This window comes from Meriones unguiculatus, chromosome 8, assembly GCF_030254825.1.
Source record: "Meriones unguiculatus strain TT.TT164.6M chromosome 8, Bangor_MerUng_6.1, whole genome shotgun sequence".
In the NCBI taxonomy this organism is placed as follows: Eukaryota; Metazoa; Chordata; class Mammalia; order Rodentia; family Muridae; genus Meriones; species Meriones unguiculatus.
Genome location: NC_083356.1, coordinates 26,667,574 through 26,684,215, shown reverse-complemented (window position 1 = coordinate 26,684,215; position 16,642 = coordinate 26,667,574). Strand labels below are relative to the sequence as shown.

Here is a 16,642-nt window from a genome sequence, read left to right as displayed (position 1 = left end):
GCCTCCAGAGAGTGGCTTGCTCAGACCATGATTCTGTCTGGTATCTGGGCACTGGCCCTGCAGCCATCTAAAGCCCAGGGTAGAGATGGCAGATAAGAGCTATCCTCAGAGGGAACTATGGTATCCTCTGAGCCTTGCCCTAGTGTTCTTTGGGCTTGAGTGTTGGGTGGCAGAGGCTCTAATTTGGCAAGACCAGGAAGGCCATAGTTGAGTGGCCTCACAAATGTCATGGCAGACCTGAGGGGGGCACCCTTAAGGCCCTGTGGAAACCACCAAGGTCTGGTTTACCCTTGCTAGGAGGGCAGGGAAGATCCCAGGGATCTTTTACAGTGTGGCCCTGGGATGGTTGCATCAAGACGCCAGAGTGAGAGAGCCCTCCCTGAGTGTGAGAGTCTGGAGGGTGAGACTTCCAGTCTGCTCCCTGGGGCTTCTGTCTCTCCACCTGTACCTTTGTGTTAGGCAGCAGCCTTTGAAGGCAACTTTCAGAAGAGCAAGACATGGCAGAATCAACAAAAATCCTTGATGCCTTAGGAGTGACAGCCTAGTGGCGAACATGTTGGATACTAAGTGCTGAGGGCAAGAATGAAGTGAGGGGTGGAGAGAGGAGGGGAGAAACCTTGGAGCCAATGGGACAAGCATATGCATGATGAAGTGACTGCTGACAGCTAGCCAAGGGGAGGATTGTCCCAGCAGTGTGAAGTTGTTGACATGAACCTTTTCATCTCAGCTGCAGTGGGAAAGACGGACCTATGCAGGCTTGGGAGGGATGGGAGCAGTGAGCAAAGGAGAAAGGAAACCTAGCTAGAATTCACAAAGCCACAGACCTGAATAGACAGCTCTCAAAAAGGAGAGATACATGTCCAACGAAGAAGCACATGGAAGACAAGGACCCCAGTGGGGACTAGCTCATGTGACTTTACAGCCACTGCATGGCCCCAGGGAGGGAACAGCACAAGCCTTGAAGAAGATGTGGAGAAATTGGAATCTATATGCTCTTGGTGGAGAGGAAAGAAACAGAACTGCTTTGGAAAGTCAGAGCAGTTCTTCTAGGGGTTAGATGTGATACTGCCATGCAGCCTTGTACTTTCACTAAATGCACACACCCCAGAAAGCATAGAACAGATCAAATCAAATGTAGTTGTGCCATGATATCAGCAGGGGGTTAGTTTCAGAGTTTCCCTTGGGTATGAAAATCTGTAGATGCTCTAGCCGGGCATGGTGGCCGGTGTCTGCCTTTCTAGAATTTAGGAGGCTGATACAGGAAGACTGCAAGTGTTTGAGTGTAGCCTGGGATACACATGGAGTTCTAGACCAATCTAGGCTACAGCGACACCTTATCTCAAAAATCCAATCGGAACCAAAATAAGCCACCCTATTCCAGGTGTCCTTTAACCTCCATCCCCATTATATGGACTACCTAATAGGCAGGTTCCATGTAAGCAGTCATTAAGCTGCATTGCTTGGGTAGTAATGAGGAGCCTGTGTGGGGTCAGAGTAGGCATCATGTTTCTGGAGGCATGTTCTGTGACTCTGTGGATGTGGGGGCTGCAGGTGTAGAGGGCAGAATTCATGTATGCCAATGTTGACAGCAGATTATTCATGCAGAGTAAAGGTGTAGACCGCTTGGATGTCCATCAGCAGGTGAACTGATGAGCAGAATTCAGCTCAGACACACAACGATATATACACACTCGCCAGAGTACACACAGCAGAACACTGCCTGGCCAGAAGGATGAAGCTATGACATGTTTTAGTGTAGAGAAACCTAAAGGGTTCAATACACAGGGGTGAGTCTAAGCATCAACACAGGGCCAGATCCGTTCACCTGAGGGCTTTGAAGGTTCTCTTCTTGTTGGAAAAAAGTTAAGATAGCAAAGTCAGTCCCAAACACATTGACAGTTACAGTACATGCAAATATAGCGTGTACTCCAACCAAAGACAAAGACTGGCTGTGACAAGTCTGATACAATTCTGTGTACAATAGACAGGTCTGGGTGCTGGAGGGACGGCTCCACAGTTAAGAGCCTTGCCCTTGCAGAGGACCTGAGTTGTGTTCCTAGCACCTACATGCGGCCATTCACAACCACCCTTAACTCTAGCTTCAGTGATGGAATGCCCTCTTCTGGATCCCCAGGCACCTGTGTGTGCACATATTCGCACACACACACACACACACACACACACACACACACACACACACACACACAAATACATAAAAGCAAAGTAAAATTTAAAAGGGCAAGTCTGAAACAATGATTTAGAAACTCAAGGCTACAACACCAACAAAGGGAATTGGTGTGGCTAGACCACGGCTAGACTGGTCTAAGTTCTAGGCAGTGTGGACACTAAAGTTCTGTCTCAGTGTGTATGTGTGTGAGTATAAGTATCTGTGTCTGTGTACATACCATTGAGTGCCCAAGGAGGGCCACAAGGAGGTGTCAGATCTCGTGGAGCTGGGGTTATAGGTGGTTGTGAGCCACCCAACACTGGTGCCGGGAGACAAATTGTGGTCCTCCGGAAGAACAGTAAATGTCCATAAGCACCAAGACATCCCTCTAGCTCTTCCAGCCAGCCTTCAGAGCACTCAAGTAAAAGCATCAAAGGCAGAAGAGAAGAAAGGCAGCTCTCATACCTGACTCTAAGTGTTTTTATGGAAATGCAAAGGGCCAAGGGTAGAGAAGGCCTCCTTGGAAGGTCAGAGAGGGAGGCTGTTCTGTGTAGGGACGTCAGTTGCTACAGAGCTGCCACGATTAGGACTCTGCATGTTGGCCTGGGGATGGAGAAGTAGAGTCCTTTGAGGAAAGCTGAGGAGGGAGAGGGCTGGGTTACTGATGCTGGGACCATATCTGCCTCATAGAGGAATCATTCCAGACGGGCTGGAAAGATCAGCTTTGACAGCCAACAAAAGAACCTTACAAGGCAGTGCCAGAGAACAATGTGGACTGGCATCTGCTCACGAAAGGATGTGGTAGGGGTGGGGAAGCTGCTGCTTCGTGGGAGAAGATATTCCTAACATTGCAGACCAGAAGGGATTATGTCCAGCTTTTAGGAAAGAGTCTTATGTTCCATATTATAACAGGGACAGCTGGTGAAAAGACAGGCAAGACCTTTGCATAGTCTCATTGTCAAAGGGCAAGTGGAAATGGAGGAGGGGTGGTGGCTCAGCTTGCTAAGTAAGTATGAGGACCAGGATTTATCCCCAGAAACCAGAGATACCAGGTGGGTGTAATGATCCATCAATGATTCCTGGCTCCAAAGGCTGAGACAGAGGGTCCCCAGAGTAAGCTGCTAATGAGACTAGTGTCAGTGGCTTGACAGAGCGATCCCACTTCAATGAATACAGAGAAAGAACAATTGAAGATGGTCCCTGACTCCAACCTCAGTCACATTTACACTCATCCACACACACATCTGTACACACATGCACAAAGGAAAATAAAGGTAACGGGAAGATATTAAGTCAAGTTCAATCATGGACATAACAGTGACCTATAGATGATCAGCACCCACCAGATCGGCTAAAACTTGGACGATTGACTAAAACTCAGGCTCAGAGTGTCAGTGAAGCTACAGAGCAAGAGGGATGCTCAGAGAATAGCAGTCTGTTTCTGGAGTGTGACTCGGCAAGAGCACATTGGGAAATGCCTTGCTTCCTCCATGGGGGAATACAGCATAGCTTTTTGTCTCCATTAACACACACACACACACACACACACACACACACACACACACACACACACACACATACACACACAAAGAAAAAGAGAGTGGGGGGAGGGAGAGAGAGGAAATCCAGTTCTCAAGTATGTTAGGACACACACAAGCAAGTTCACAGATGCACAAGGTCTCTAGTGGGAAATAATGAAATGTTCATCTGCAGTGAAGGGTACCCTTGGCATTCACATTAGTGCCACAGAACAACAAAGAAGAGGGAGCTGCACTGGGACACAATAAGATTTAAACATGAAGCCAGAGGGAAACAAAGCCAGGCAAAAAGAAAGAAGAGACCAGACAGTATGGTTCTGTTCATGCTTTCAGCACACGTGGTACCACTGGGATGGGTATATGCTTTTGAGACAGGGTCTTTCTTGTCTCCCTGGCTGGTCTGGAACTTGCTATGTAGATCTGGCTGTCTTTGAACTTGGAGAACTCACTCACATCTTATCACTTCTAGCAATACCACGACCCCAGGCAAGGTGGCAATTTGTTTTTTCTTTCTGAGACTTTTTGTACATAGACTCTCCTTAAAGTTGTAATCTTTCTGTCTCAGCCTCTTGAGTGTTTGGATTCTGGGTGTTTGCCACCATATCTAGCTAGGACATGTAGTTTTTTTGTTTTTGTTTTCATTTGTTTTTTAAAGAAAGACTGTCCATGATAGGCATCTAATAAGTGATCTCTCTATAGACTTATGTGAATGGTATAGGGAAGAGAAAAAGGAAGCAACAAACAAACAAATCTCTGCTCTGTTTAAAAAAAAAGAAGAGTGAGGAATCCTCCCTGCTTTGGCACCCTAGGTGGGAGGAGAATGCAGTTCTGGGAATGTGAATCATAAAGCTTATTTTAATGTCCAAATTTCCATCACCAGTGCAGCCCCCAAACGACCCAGAAGGAACTTTTATGTTTAAAACCATCACAAATGACCATGCCCAGGTGACCGGTAGGAGCTGATGTAAATCCAGATAAATCTAGCCATGAGACTCCATCGGTGCACATCACACAGGCTCTGTAAATGTTGTCATGGGGACAGTGTTTGAAACTGAGGAAGAAAGACATAAATTTCAGCAGTGAATGGAACCGTAAACTGCTGGGCATCAGAAAAGGTGCTGCTTGCTGAGATCTGCACTTTCCTTGATTCCTTGAAAGACCTTGATGCACAGTGCATCTGTGAACTTGCTTGTGTGTGTCCTAACAGCCTGGCAGGAGCTGTGTAACTTGGTGGGAACTGTGCACTGGGAGTAAAGAGAGAAAAAAACCCATCAGCCCTAACGGGGAAGCTCCACCCCCTACCTCAAGGCTCTGTGACAGAGAGAGGCAGATAAGAGAAACTTCTGGAAAATGAGCACAGGGCCAGGGAGGCTGGGACTAGATCAAAAATCACCTTCAGTAGGATGAATCCACTTGAAGTCTTAAAATACACCAGAGGAGTGAGAACTCTGGGAGGGCAGAACACTGGGCACAGGGGGAGGGAGTTAAACAGTATGCCCTCTTCAAAGGACATTGGGAGAAAAAAGGGAAAAGGAGAGGATGAGGGAGGAGAAGGAAGAAAGAGGGAAGAAAAAGAAAGAGGAAGGATGAAAGGCAGGAGGAAGAAGAGGGGAAGAGACTTGGTGCTGAAAAGGAAAGAGGGAAGAAGAAAGAAGAAAACATTCCTGTCAAAGAAGAGGAAAAGAGCCAAAAGAATTAGAGGGTATGTGGTGCCTCCCCAAAGTGTTCTAGATGGCTTGGCCTTTCCTATACTGACAGAAGATGGAGCCATTGAACTTGAAATTCCAAGAAACACTCCAACAGCTCTAACAGTAGGAACGAAATGAACAGGAAGGTGGTTTGAATAATAATGGCCCCTATAGGCTCATATATTTAAGTGCTTAGTCATCAGGGAGTGGCACTACTTGAGAAGGATTAGGAGGTGTGGCCTTGTTGGAGGAATTGTGTGCCACTAGGAGTGGGCTTTGAGGTTTCAAAAGTCCAAGCCAGGCCAAGGGTCAGTCTCTTTCTCTTGACCTATGGGTCCTTCTCCAGCACCAACCCCACTTGCCTGCCACCATACTCCCTGCCATGATGACACTGGACTAACTCTCGGCAACTCTCTGCAAGACTCCAATGAAATGCTCACTTTTATAAGAGTTGTTTTGGTCATGGCGTCTCTTCACAGCAATGGAACATTGGCTAAGGCGATCAGCTCTATAATTCCTGCAAAAACTAGAAGATAGGAGCTGGCAAAGTGAAGATGCCCTGAGAGTGCTAGCACTACAGGGGAATCCTGGACTCACTCGTTCCACAATGAGTAGGTGCTTGGAGAGTGGACCGCTTGAATAAGCTCAAGAAAGGATAGATCTTCAGGAGGACCTGAGAGGAACTCACTGAACTGCAGTGAATGGCAGTGAATGGCAGGAATAAAGCACTGACTTCAGTTAGGTTATCCTAGAAACTCTAGGGCTGAGAGAGAAGAATGAGTTCAAGGCCAGCCTGGCAAGGCCTGTCTCAAAACAAACAAACAAACAAACAAACAAACAACAAACTTTCAAGCCTGGGAGTTCAAGCTCAGTAGTTCACAGAGGCTGCTTTGGAAGTGAATAGACCAGAGTTCAGATACCCAGAATCCACATGAATGCCAGGTGGGGGTAGCAGCCCATTTTTAATTCCAGTACTTGGTAGGCAGAGGTGGGACACCCAGAGCAAGCTGGACAGACTAGCCGTATCAGTGAGCTCTGGTTTCACCTGTGAGTTCCTGCCTCAGTATAAGGTGGAGAGAGACTGAGGAAGACTCAGGGTCAAGTTCTGGCCTCCACAGGTACATATACATCATATACATTTGTGTGTATAACACACATAAAAAAAAATCTATGACTGGGAAAAAATTAAAGGGCATTCAAGTGAAGATTCAAATGAACATTTAATAAGAGTTGTTGGGATTGAGACCCGGGACAAGTGGCCGAGGTGCCCATTTAACCAAAGCAGACCTGACCTCCAGGTTCTCCCAGCATCCCTCAGTCCCTACCTGGGCATGGCTATCATACCCAGCCCTCTACTTTGAACTTTCCAGCCCAAGGGCGGAGCTTCCTTTCCTCCAGAGGCTCTTCACTATATAAACCAGACATCTGGTTCCCTTCTTTCTCCTCTGTCTCCCTCTCTCCGCGTTTTTTCCTCTTCTCTTTCTCTCTCTGCACGAGTGCTTTCTCTCTCTGCCCCTCCCTCCTTTTCTGTCTCCCTCTGCATGGCGACTTCCCTGGCCCCATTCCTTGGGACCAGTGAACTCACCCAAGAGCTGCCCCCAATAAACCTGTAATTATAAACTCTAATTTGGCTCGAATTGGCTCATTTCATTTGTGAAGATAAGCTATCAAGGCATTTAGGAAAGGCAGAAGAGTGATATGAAGAGGACAGTAAATTTAGGGGAAAAGCCAAGAGCATCAGAGGGTGAGGTAGAACTAGAGACTGTGAAGGAGGGGGTGGAAGAGAAACAGCATCGGAACAGAGACAGTGACTTGGGAAGGCTACATTTGAACATAGTCAGGCAAACTTCCCAGAAATAAGAACGGAAAGACTTACATAATCAAAGATGCTCCAGGTACTTGGGAAAACTAGTCTGGACTACCTCACCTAGTAAGAACTAGATTTCAAAGACATTAAAAAAAAATATCGTTCAGGCGACATGACCAAGTAACTCACAAGGTAAAACGTGAGCCATTTTTATGGCTCAGCGGGTACAGGCGCTTGCCCACAAGCCTGATGAGTTCTAGCTCCAGGAATCATACCGTGAAGATGAGAAATGACTCCTACAAGTTGCCCTCTGACTTCCAAAAGTAAAATGTAAACTTTTTTTTTTAAACGAGGTGAACTTGATGGACATATTAAACTCCACATTGAACTGATACAATATACTTTTTTCTTGAAGCCCCAGGTGACATTCACAAAAACAGCTAAAAGGTTCGGGGAAGTCCTGAGATGTAACAACCTGTATTTGAACCTGAGCACAATGGAAGAAACAAGTTGCTCATGCTGAGGTGAGAATTCTCCCTGGAGAAGACTCTAGGCTCTGGGAGAGCTCTCTCATAGGTTTCCAGAGTTCCCAGAGCAGTACAGAGCAAAGTTAGCACTCCCGTCAAGGACCTGGCTGTGTGAGGTGTGACTAATTGGTAGAGCCCAACCTGGGAAGGAGGAGCTCGGTAAGGACAGGGGGAGGGTGAGAAGTCAGGCCAGACAGCAGCATGCTGGTCCCACCAAATAGAAGCTCGCTGATCGTGGAGGAAGTAAGAGATCCATGCAGAAGTTCTGGTGAGGGACAGAGGGGAATTCTGGTCTGGAAAGGAGAGATAGTAGTCTATCCTTGAGCAGGCGTTACACCATGAAGAAGTGAGGGGGTGACTCAGGCCAGGTGTGGTGGATGACTGATGGGTGGCACAGACGGAGGATGTGGGATCCGGAGGTGGGATCTTAGGGAGGAGTGATCATAAGCGGTGCCGAGAACCCTGCTCTCTCCCTAGGAGTCCAGTGTCATGGGAGAAGCCACCCAGGCCCACCTGTGAGGGCAGAGGTGGCTGCAGGGGGTCTGTTGGAAGAGTAGGAAGAAGAAAATGAAGAGTAGGGCAAGTAAGAGGGGCTATGCCCATGGATGGTGAGGCTTTGTGGTTGGCTGGCACCCTACCAGCAGCCCTCTGGAATTAGAGACCCCTTAGGATGGGTTTTGGAGGCCGAGGCAGATATTTCATATGGAATGCTGACAGGAGGCACGGGAACAGGGTGCCGACTCTCTCCCTACACCAAGCATTCTGGGTTTCCCGTGGGCTGTGATGGACAGATAGGAGGGCAGAAGCCGTGACCCTGGCCTAGGGGAGGATGGAAGGTAGGTAATGGGGTCAGTGAGGAGGATGCATCTAGGTACCTGTCCAGGGGCATGGAAAAGTCTAGGAAGGCAGCCACCAGCTCTGGGATGTGGTTCCGGGCCAGTACGGTGATGACACGCAGGACACTGGTCTTGGCTTGGGGCATTTTGATGGTACAGAGGTGGTGGTGGATGGCCTGGCCCATTTTACCAACCTGTTCAGGGGTGGTGGAAGGTGTGATGGGGGTCCCCACCCACTCTGCACAGCTGGCCTGAAGCAGAATGGGGCATCTCAAAAAGTTGGCATCTGTTCTCTCCTGTCAGGGGACCCTTCTCATCCCATAGGCTCATTAATCTCTGTACTACTCTGTCTGGATCCTGCTACCCCCAGCAGACCGTAAGATCTAGAAGTTCTGGTCTGATTTTTTTCTCTGTCACCTCATTTCTCTATGGTCCATAGCTGCGCTTAACTAATGTACATTTACCCCATGACCCAGGGGTCATCTGGGCCACCAGGGGTCCTTTGAGTCACCCCTGTAACTACCTATGCACCCACTTATCCATCTACCCATCTGCCCACCCACTCTCTCACCCACCCACCCATATATCTGCCACCCACTCACCCGCCCACCCATCTATCTATCCAACCATCCATCCACCCACCAATCCATCTATATATTAGTGGGATTGTCTGCTGCCTGCAGTGAGATCCCATCATGGTCCAGAGAAAGTTCCTAGACGCTGCCTGCTGCCTTGTCCCCAACCAAGCCCCTTTCCTCCCTGGGTAGAGCCCCAACCCCTCACAGTCTCCAGGTTGTCCCCATGCTCCTGGATGACAAGAAAAAGCAAATCGGCAGCCGCCTGCACCCAGGAAATGCTGGTAGAGCCCAAGCCATCGATGGCTGTCCAGATGAGGTCGGTCAGTTCTGCCATTGAGAGATGACTCACTATCTCCTGTGAGAGTGAAAAGCCTGTCACCTTCTCCCTTCGAGCCCCTGTGGCTGCCCCATTTTACCATTCTCCTTTTTCAGGCTCCTTAAATCTCTGGGGACCCACTCCTCTAGGCTCTCTATGTGGGCCCAGTACACAATCTCTTCCACACCTCCCTACCCTGGCCAATGCCTAGGGACAGGAAGGGAGAGTACAGTGTCCAGTACTGGGCAGGCACATGGCTCTTTTCCCCAATCAGTGTTGGCTTGTTCTTGGATGCTGGTGGCCCTAGAAGCTTTGTCTCATTCCCCTCCTGCTCCATCTTGGCCCCAGGAATACTGCCCATGGTCAGGACTTTCTGAGGTGTTTTTTATTTTTAATAATTTTTTATTTATTACAATTTATTCACTTTGTATCACAGCTGTAGCCCTACCCTCAATCCCTCCCAATCCTGCCCTCCCTCCCTCCCCCATCTCCTCCCATGCCCCTCCCCCAGTCCACTGATAGGGGAGGTCCTCCTTCCCTTCCATCTGACCCTTAGCCTATCAGGTCTCATCAGGACTGGCTGCATTGTCTTCCTCTGTGGCCTGGTAAGGCTGCTCCCTCCTAGGGGGGAAGTGATCTAAGAGCCAGCCACTGAGGTCATGTCAGAGACAGCCTCTGCTCCCCTTAGAGCCATTTGGAGACTGAGCTGCCACAAGCTACCTTTGTGTAAGGGGTCTAGGTTATCTCCATGAATGGTCCTTGGTTGGAGTATCAGTCTCAGAAAGGACCCTTGGGCCCAGATGTTTTTGGTTCTGTTGTCCTCCTTGTGGAGCTCCAGACCCTTCCAGGTCTTTCTATCTCCCCCTTCTTTCATAAGATTTCCTGTACTCTGCCCCAAGTTTGGCTATCGGCTTTAATACCCTGCTGGGTACCTTCTGAGGGTATTAATCAAAGAGAATTGAACTTCAAAGCTGTGAAGGATCTTCCAGGCCACCTGGTCTGACCTCTAGCCCTAGAGAGGTACCATGGAACAGGGTGGGAATATGTGGGGTCAGGCTGGTGTGGAACCCAGGACTACACCTCTAGCTATGCTTGGGGATGGGGGGTGGGGTGGAAAGGACTCTTGAGGAAATAAATGCAAGGTGATACATATAAGTCCTCCTCCCCTAGTGCGCTGGAGAGTAGAGCTGGTCTAGATCAACGTACAGACAGAACCTTCTAGAAAGAATTGGACTATGACTATTCAACATAATAGCCTCGCCACTCCTAGAAGTTTACATCCATGATAGACTTAAGTTAAACTTCTCATTTGATCTTTGGTAGCCCTATGTTTATTTCAGGAGCCCAGTGGCTATATTTGGCCAGTGGCTTCTTTGATCAGCACAGATGTAGACCGTGTTCCACCCTACACAAAGTGTTCAAGTTAGAATGGTGGTGAGATGCTCAGCATCCAGAGTACTACAGACCCAGGAATGGAAAAGAACCCTGTGAAGCTGAGCTTGAAATCAAGGCCATGAGTGAACGTGAGGTGGTGGTGATTGTGGTGACGGCAAAAATGACGTTTAAGGTGATGGTGATTATGACGGTGTGGGGTGGTGATGATGGTGGTGGTGATGAAGGTAACAGTAATACAATGGCGGTGGTGATGGTGATGATAGTAGGGTTGGAGATAATAGTAGTCATGATAGCGGTGGTGGACGTGACGGTGATGATAGAGTTATTAGTGGTAACAGTGGTAGCGGTGATGGTGAATGTTGCTGGTTATGGTGATGCTGAAGGTATCAGTGATGATGATGATGGTGATGGTGGTAGTAGTGACAGTGGTGACAGTAAGGGTAGGGATGACAATAGGATGATAATGATAGCAATGGTAATAATGGGGGTACTAGTGACGACAGTGGTGGTGATGATGGTGATAGTGGTAGCAGTCGTGGGATTAGGTGGTGGTGGTGGTGATGATGACAATGATGATGAAAATGTAATGTATTTCAATATCTCATGAGATGTCTGTGTAAAAACTTATGACTAGAATTGAGGCCCAGGATATCTCCAGAGCAGGCTGCCTTTCTCCAGGCCCTGGATACTATGCTTCCCAGTGGCTCACCTTTCCTGGGGCACTTGCTGGGCTGGCAGCCACTGGAACCCACCCCTCTTTGCTTTGCCTCTGCCCCAAGCCCAGGTTTTCTGGTGCAAAACCATGGCTAAGTGAGATTTTTCTTCGTTCTAGGCAGGCCCATTGAGGTGTTGTTTTTAGGGGCTCAGAGTTTCGGCACTAAACTTCTAAGGAGTGCCAGCACTTGGACAGCTTGATGCAGCTGCTGAGGCCTGGAGTTCATGGGTTCAGACCAAGTCTTTCTGGGACACTCACTAGCCATGTACCTGCCTTCCCCACCATATGCCGTGGGTGCTTAACTGAAGTTCAGTTCAACCACCAGACCCTACATGGACTCTGTTGAGATGGGGAAGACTAGGGTCTGACAAAGATGGACAAGTTTGCCAACCACAGGGATCATTCTTAGCCAAAGTGCAATCCAACTTGAGCAAGGAAGAGGTCACAGCTCTCAGACTTCCTGAACTCATGGGCCTTATGCTGCTTTAGCAAGGATCATCCAGCTAAGGCCAGTATCTAGCTCATAGCCTCAGGTTGTGGCTTCTGAGGAAGACACAATTCACACCCTGGTGTGAAAGGTGTGGGAGAACTGTAAGTGAGGGCGTGGTCTAGAGAAGGTTGGAAAACCTGAGAAAGGGATTTGAAAAAACCTTGAAGGCTCCCCTATAAGGTTTAATGCATGTTAGAAGGTCTAATGCATGTTGTCCCTCCAACCTGCCTGCATCCTCTTCGAAAGCTTAGAAAAGAGCCCATTTATCACCACCCACAGATGTGGCTGTCTGGTCTGGCTTTGCACCCACCCAGCAGGAAAGACTCTAAAGGCTTTGACCTTGATGGCGTGGTTGCTGTCCATGTAGAAGATGTTGACGTGGTTGGATGCCATCTTCTGGGGGATCAGAAGAGTGCCCCTCTGGTCTCCCCTGCTCCACAGGGAAGCTCCAACTGCATCAGGCAGGAGGAGTTCCTGAGAGGTCTCCTTCTCCACCTTTGGAATGTCTCCTGCTGGTCAGGGCAGGCAGGGGTGTGGGGAGGGAAGAGTTGGCAGGGGTTTTTGGGACAGGGCAGGAGTCCAGCCGGGTATTTGTAACTGGCATCAGGCCTGTGTATATTTGGGCCTGGGAGTTACATTAGTAGCTGAGGTCAAGGCTGGGCTAAGGGTGGGCTTGGGGAAAGGTGGAGGTCAGGGGTGCCGGTGGGAGTTCACCCAGGCTGAGGTGGGGAGGGGCCAGGTGTGTGGTGCTGCTGAGAAAACTCGCCTTTCTGGTGCAACAGGAGCTGGTAGAGATGGCCCATGGCTTCTACACTGAAGCACTGGATAGTCCTGTCAGAGTCCAGGCACAGGATTCCCAGCATGGCCACCAGCTGCCCAATCCTTCTGAAGTTCTCCGTGGTCTATGTGGAGAGAATGATGCTGGTGGTGAGCCTACCTACACTAGCTCACTGGCTACTCCTGCTTCCCAGAACGGCATCCACCAGCGGGTCTCTTGAATTGTGTGGTAGGGCTGGGGTTAGACAAAATATAAGCACCTGACTCCAAAACTTGGTCATCAAAAGGAAAGAATGAGGCATATTTTGTGTACGCATGTATATTTGCATGCCATGTGCATGTCTGGTGCTGGACTGCCCCCGCCCCCCCGGGGAGAAGCTGGGGAGGCGAGGAGCTGGCGCTTACGCTCAGGCAGCGTTTGTAGTTCAGGAATTTGAAGAGGTTGGTGCATCTGTGCAGAGCCCGTTGCCGCTCGTGGGTCTTCTCTGACGTCAGCCAGACGTACAGGTGCTGCAGGGTGGATTTGGTGGATTTGGTGTTTTTCCCGACACCCAGAAATGGCCATCCCTGCCCACCCCGCAGCAAGGCTCCTTGTCTTTCACCACGTTCAGGCGCAGCTTTTCCTGTCCCCTCGTCAGTCTCCGTCCTTGGAGCCACCCTTCAGGTTTGCTTACTTCCTGTGCAGCAGACATGGTTCCTTTCCCATAAGCCCTCAGCCTGCTCTGTGCCAAAGCGGCCCTTTCTAGAACCTTTTTGCCACGCACACCGGCAGGGATGCAGCCGCCTCTGGTAGAGGCTGGTCACTGCTCTTTAGACCATCACATAGCTGAGGGGTGGTGTGGTGAGCTGAGCTAGACACAGGGCATTTGGAGGTAGAGTGGCCTGGGGAATGGGTGGGGAAACCATTGTTTTGGCTGGTAGAAACCAGTAACACTTGGGCACATTCCTAGAGCGGTATGCTACCTTGTCCCTTGGGGGGGTTTCCTTTGCCTGTGTCCTCCCTTCTGACATCTACCTGTGCACCCCAATGCTTGGAGCTCCTGCCTCCCTTGGCTTCTTGATGAGGCCCTGGTCCTGCTGGGGTGAACCTTACCATAACCTTTTACCCTCCATGTTCCAGAGGGCAGAGTAACCTCTACTCTGCCCTGCTGACATCACTCCTGTCTCTTCCTGGCCCCAGGCTACTCTTGTGGTCTTTTCTTCCCAGGGATGGTTATGGTTTTCATTCAGGGATCTTTAGTGAACCTCTATTGGTCCTGACCTCTGGCCTGGATGGAGCTGGCATGTTATTTGGGTCTAGGCCCTACTCCTAGGCCTTTACTATCTGCTGAGTGGTTTCACTCCCGTGGACACCTAGTGGGCCAATGAGGAGGTCTGTGGGATCCTTGTCCTCGAAGGACACTGTGACATGGGCATATAGGTGTTAAGGGAAGCTATTCCTTAGCAGATTCCTTTGTGGCCAGGCTGGCTATTGCTTCCCTGTCCTCTCCAGATGCCCCTAACCTCTAGACAGGGGAAGCCTCCTAGCCAGGCCTTGCTTTCTGTGGAGCGTCCTCTTTGGGACTCTCGGGCCACAGCCAGGACATCCCTGGCCTGTCCCCCAGCTGCCAGAAGCCCTCACCGCCAGCAGGAAGTACAGCTCATCGGCTGTGGGGTTCTGCACCATGAAGGACTGCAGCATCTGGTCCATCGCCTCCATGGTCTGGGTGTACAGGCCCTGCAGGAGAGAGGAGCTCGGTCAGATCCCGTGGGCACGAGGCCCGAGACTTCTGCAGTGTCCAGTGGCTCCCACAACCGACAGAGCTCATCACTGTATTTGAAAAGGGGCTTTCCACACAGGTGCGGATATCGGCCAGAAAGGCCTTGGGAAACTACCAACAGGTGTAGCAAGGTTCAGTTCCAGAGGGGCTGTCTCCACAGACATGTAGACATGTGACCAGGGCGGTCTTGCCCCAGGACCCTCAGGGCAAAAGGGATGTAATTACTGAAATTATATTTCTGCATTTTTTTTTCATCTCAGAGGTCTCAGCAAATTTTAATTTCTTTAAAAAAAAAGATTTATTTATTTATTATTTATACAGTGTTTTGCCTGCATGTGTGCCTGCAGGGCCAGAAGAGGACATCAGATCTTTCTATAGATGGTGATGAGCCACCATGTGGTTGCTGAGACTTGAACTCAGGACTTTTGGAAGAACAACCAGTGCTCTTAACCTCTGAGCCATCTCTCCAGCCTACAGAGTTTAATTTCATTATTTATTTAGCACGTGTATACGTGTGCACAAGCATGCATGCTGGAGCATGTGTGTGGAAATGAGAGGACAGCTTTCAGAAATTTGTTCTTATTATGGATTCCGGGATCAAACTCGGAGCTTGAGTGGCAAGTGCTTTTATACAATAGCCATCTCACTGGTCCTCTTAAAAGTTTTTAAAATGGGCCCGGATACACACCTTTCCCTGGTCCCATGGAGGATCTAGCTTATGGGATTTCTGGGAATCATATAAGGACCCTCAACAATGTGTGATCTGGCGTGTTCAGGGAAGGGGGAGTCACAGAAATGCCCAGCCAGACTCTCAAGAGGCCGTTAGGAGCTCTGGCCAGAGCTATCTGCTGCTATCTGGTGACCTGAAGAGACGGCTTCATTTCTCAGGCCAGTGTACCTCCACAGGGGTGACAGGCAGCCGGTGCCATGTGACAGGACAGGAGATATAAGGAGTAGTATCAAGCGCGAGCCTGGACGGATGTCACTGGCTCCCAGTGTGGACACCCAGTCCTAGGCTGCATTTTCTGCGGGGTCGAGGAGTCTTCTCATCACCAGGTGCTTTGTAAGATGTGGTAGAGACTATTCCCTCTGTCACCACCTGTCCCACAGTGCTCATCTGTCCAGATCTAGTCTGTCTGGACACAGCTTTATGGATGTATAACACAAGTGGGGCCCTCGGGTGGAATTCAGATCTTGGGATCCTCACTGTCAACTTTATTCTTCTGAGCTGTGTACCCCTTGTCTCCACGTCATGGTGGGAAGGTGGGAAGGGTCCACAGGCGGCCTGGTGCCTGTAGAACTCTCTTCAAAGCTGTCCTGCCTGCCCTTTGCCACTGACAGGCAGGGCTAGGACCATGCCTGGAAATCTCATGCGCCCTCTCGTGGTAGCCATGAGACATGGCAGGCACTTTTTTTCTCCAGGGCCTGCTAGTATTGAACAGGGTGGACCAGGGCAAACCTGTAAAGCAGCAACCCAGGTAGGCTGATGTGGTAAAATGGAGCCCACCCTCTCTAAGTCACCTTAGTGTGATGGGACCATTTCCTGCGACATTAAGGAACTCATCCCTTTGAGAGAGCATCCCCCGTCTCCTGTGGATTCCTTGGGTTGCCATGGGGCTTGGAACGAGGGAAACACAGTGGTGACCCTGCCTATTTTACACGAGATGGATCAGCAAGGAGCCTGTGCACACCATTAGTAATCATGGCCCAAATGATGTCCAGGTAGAAAATGGAGACCCAAAGCCTTTAGGCAACTAGCCGGGGCCTCCACTGCGCCTGTGGCAGGGCCGGCCCATGCACCCCCATCCTGCCACACCCAGCAGGCCGAGCCTGCTGTCCCCTGGGCTTAAGTGAAGGCTGCACCTGGATGTTGGGTGGTTCCAGGAAGAGGCAGGTGTGCCTCTCCAGGACGTCCATCAATGGCAGGGTAAAGACGCTGCGGAAGCAGGAGGAGAGGAGCCGGGATTTCCTGTCCATATCCATGGGTGGCCTCAGCGCACTGTTGGGAGGGGTAAAGGATCCTGAGGGCCTGGGGCTTCGAGGGCAGT

General features: G+C 49.8%; 1 protein-coding gene across 1 annotated transcript in view; it reads right to left on the bottom strand.

Annotated features, from left to right (window-relative positions):
• LOC110542305 (maestro heat-like repeat family member 5) overlaps positions 1-16,642 on the bottom strand; it is a 64,990-nt gene that overhangs the window by 14,587 nt on the left and 33,761 nt on the right. Inside the window, exons 13-19 of the mRNA XM_060390506.1 lie at positions 16,458-16,593; positions 14,456-14,551; positions 13,240-13,344; positions 12,824-12,959; positions 12,397-12,569; positions 9,347-9,496; positions 8,603-8,757 (exon numbers count right to left, since the gene is read on the bottom strand). Of these exons, the coding sequence (XP_060246489.1) occupies positions 8,603-8,757; positions 9,347-9,496; positions 12,397-12,569; positions 12,824-12,959; positions 13,240-13,344; positions 14,456-14,551; positions 16,458-16,593 (951 nt within the window). The remainder of the gene's footprint in view (positions 1-8,602; positions 8,758-9,346; positions 9,497-12,396; positions 12,570-12,823; positions 12,960-13,239; positions 13,345-14,455; positions 14,552-16,457; positions 16,594-16,642) is intronic.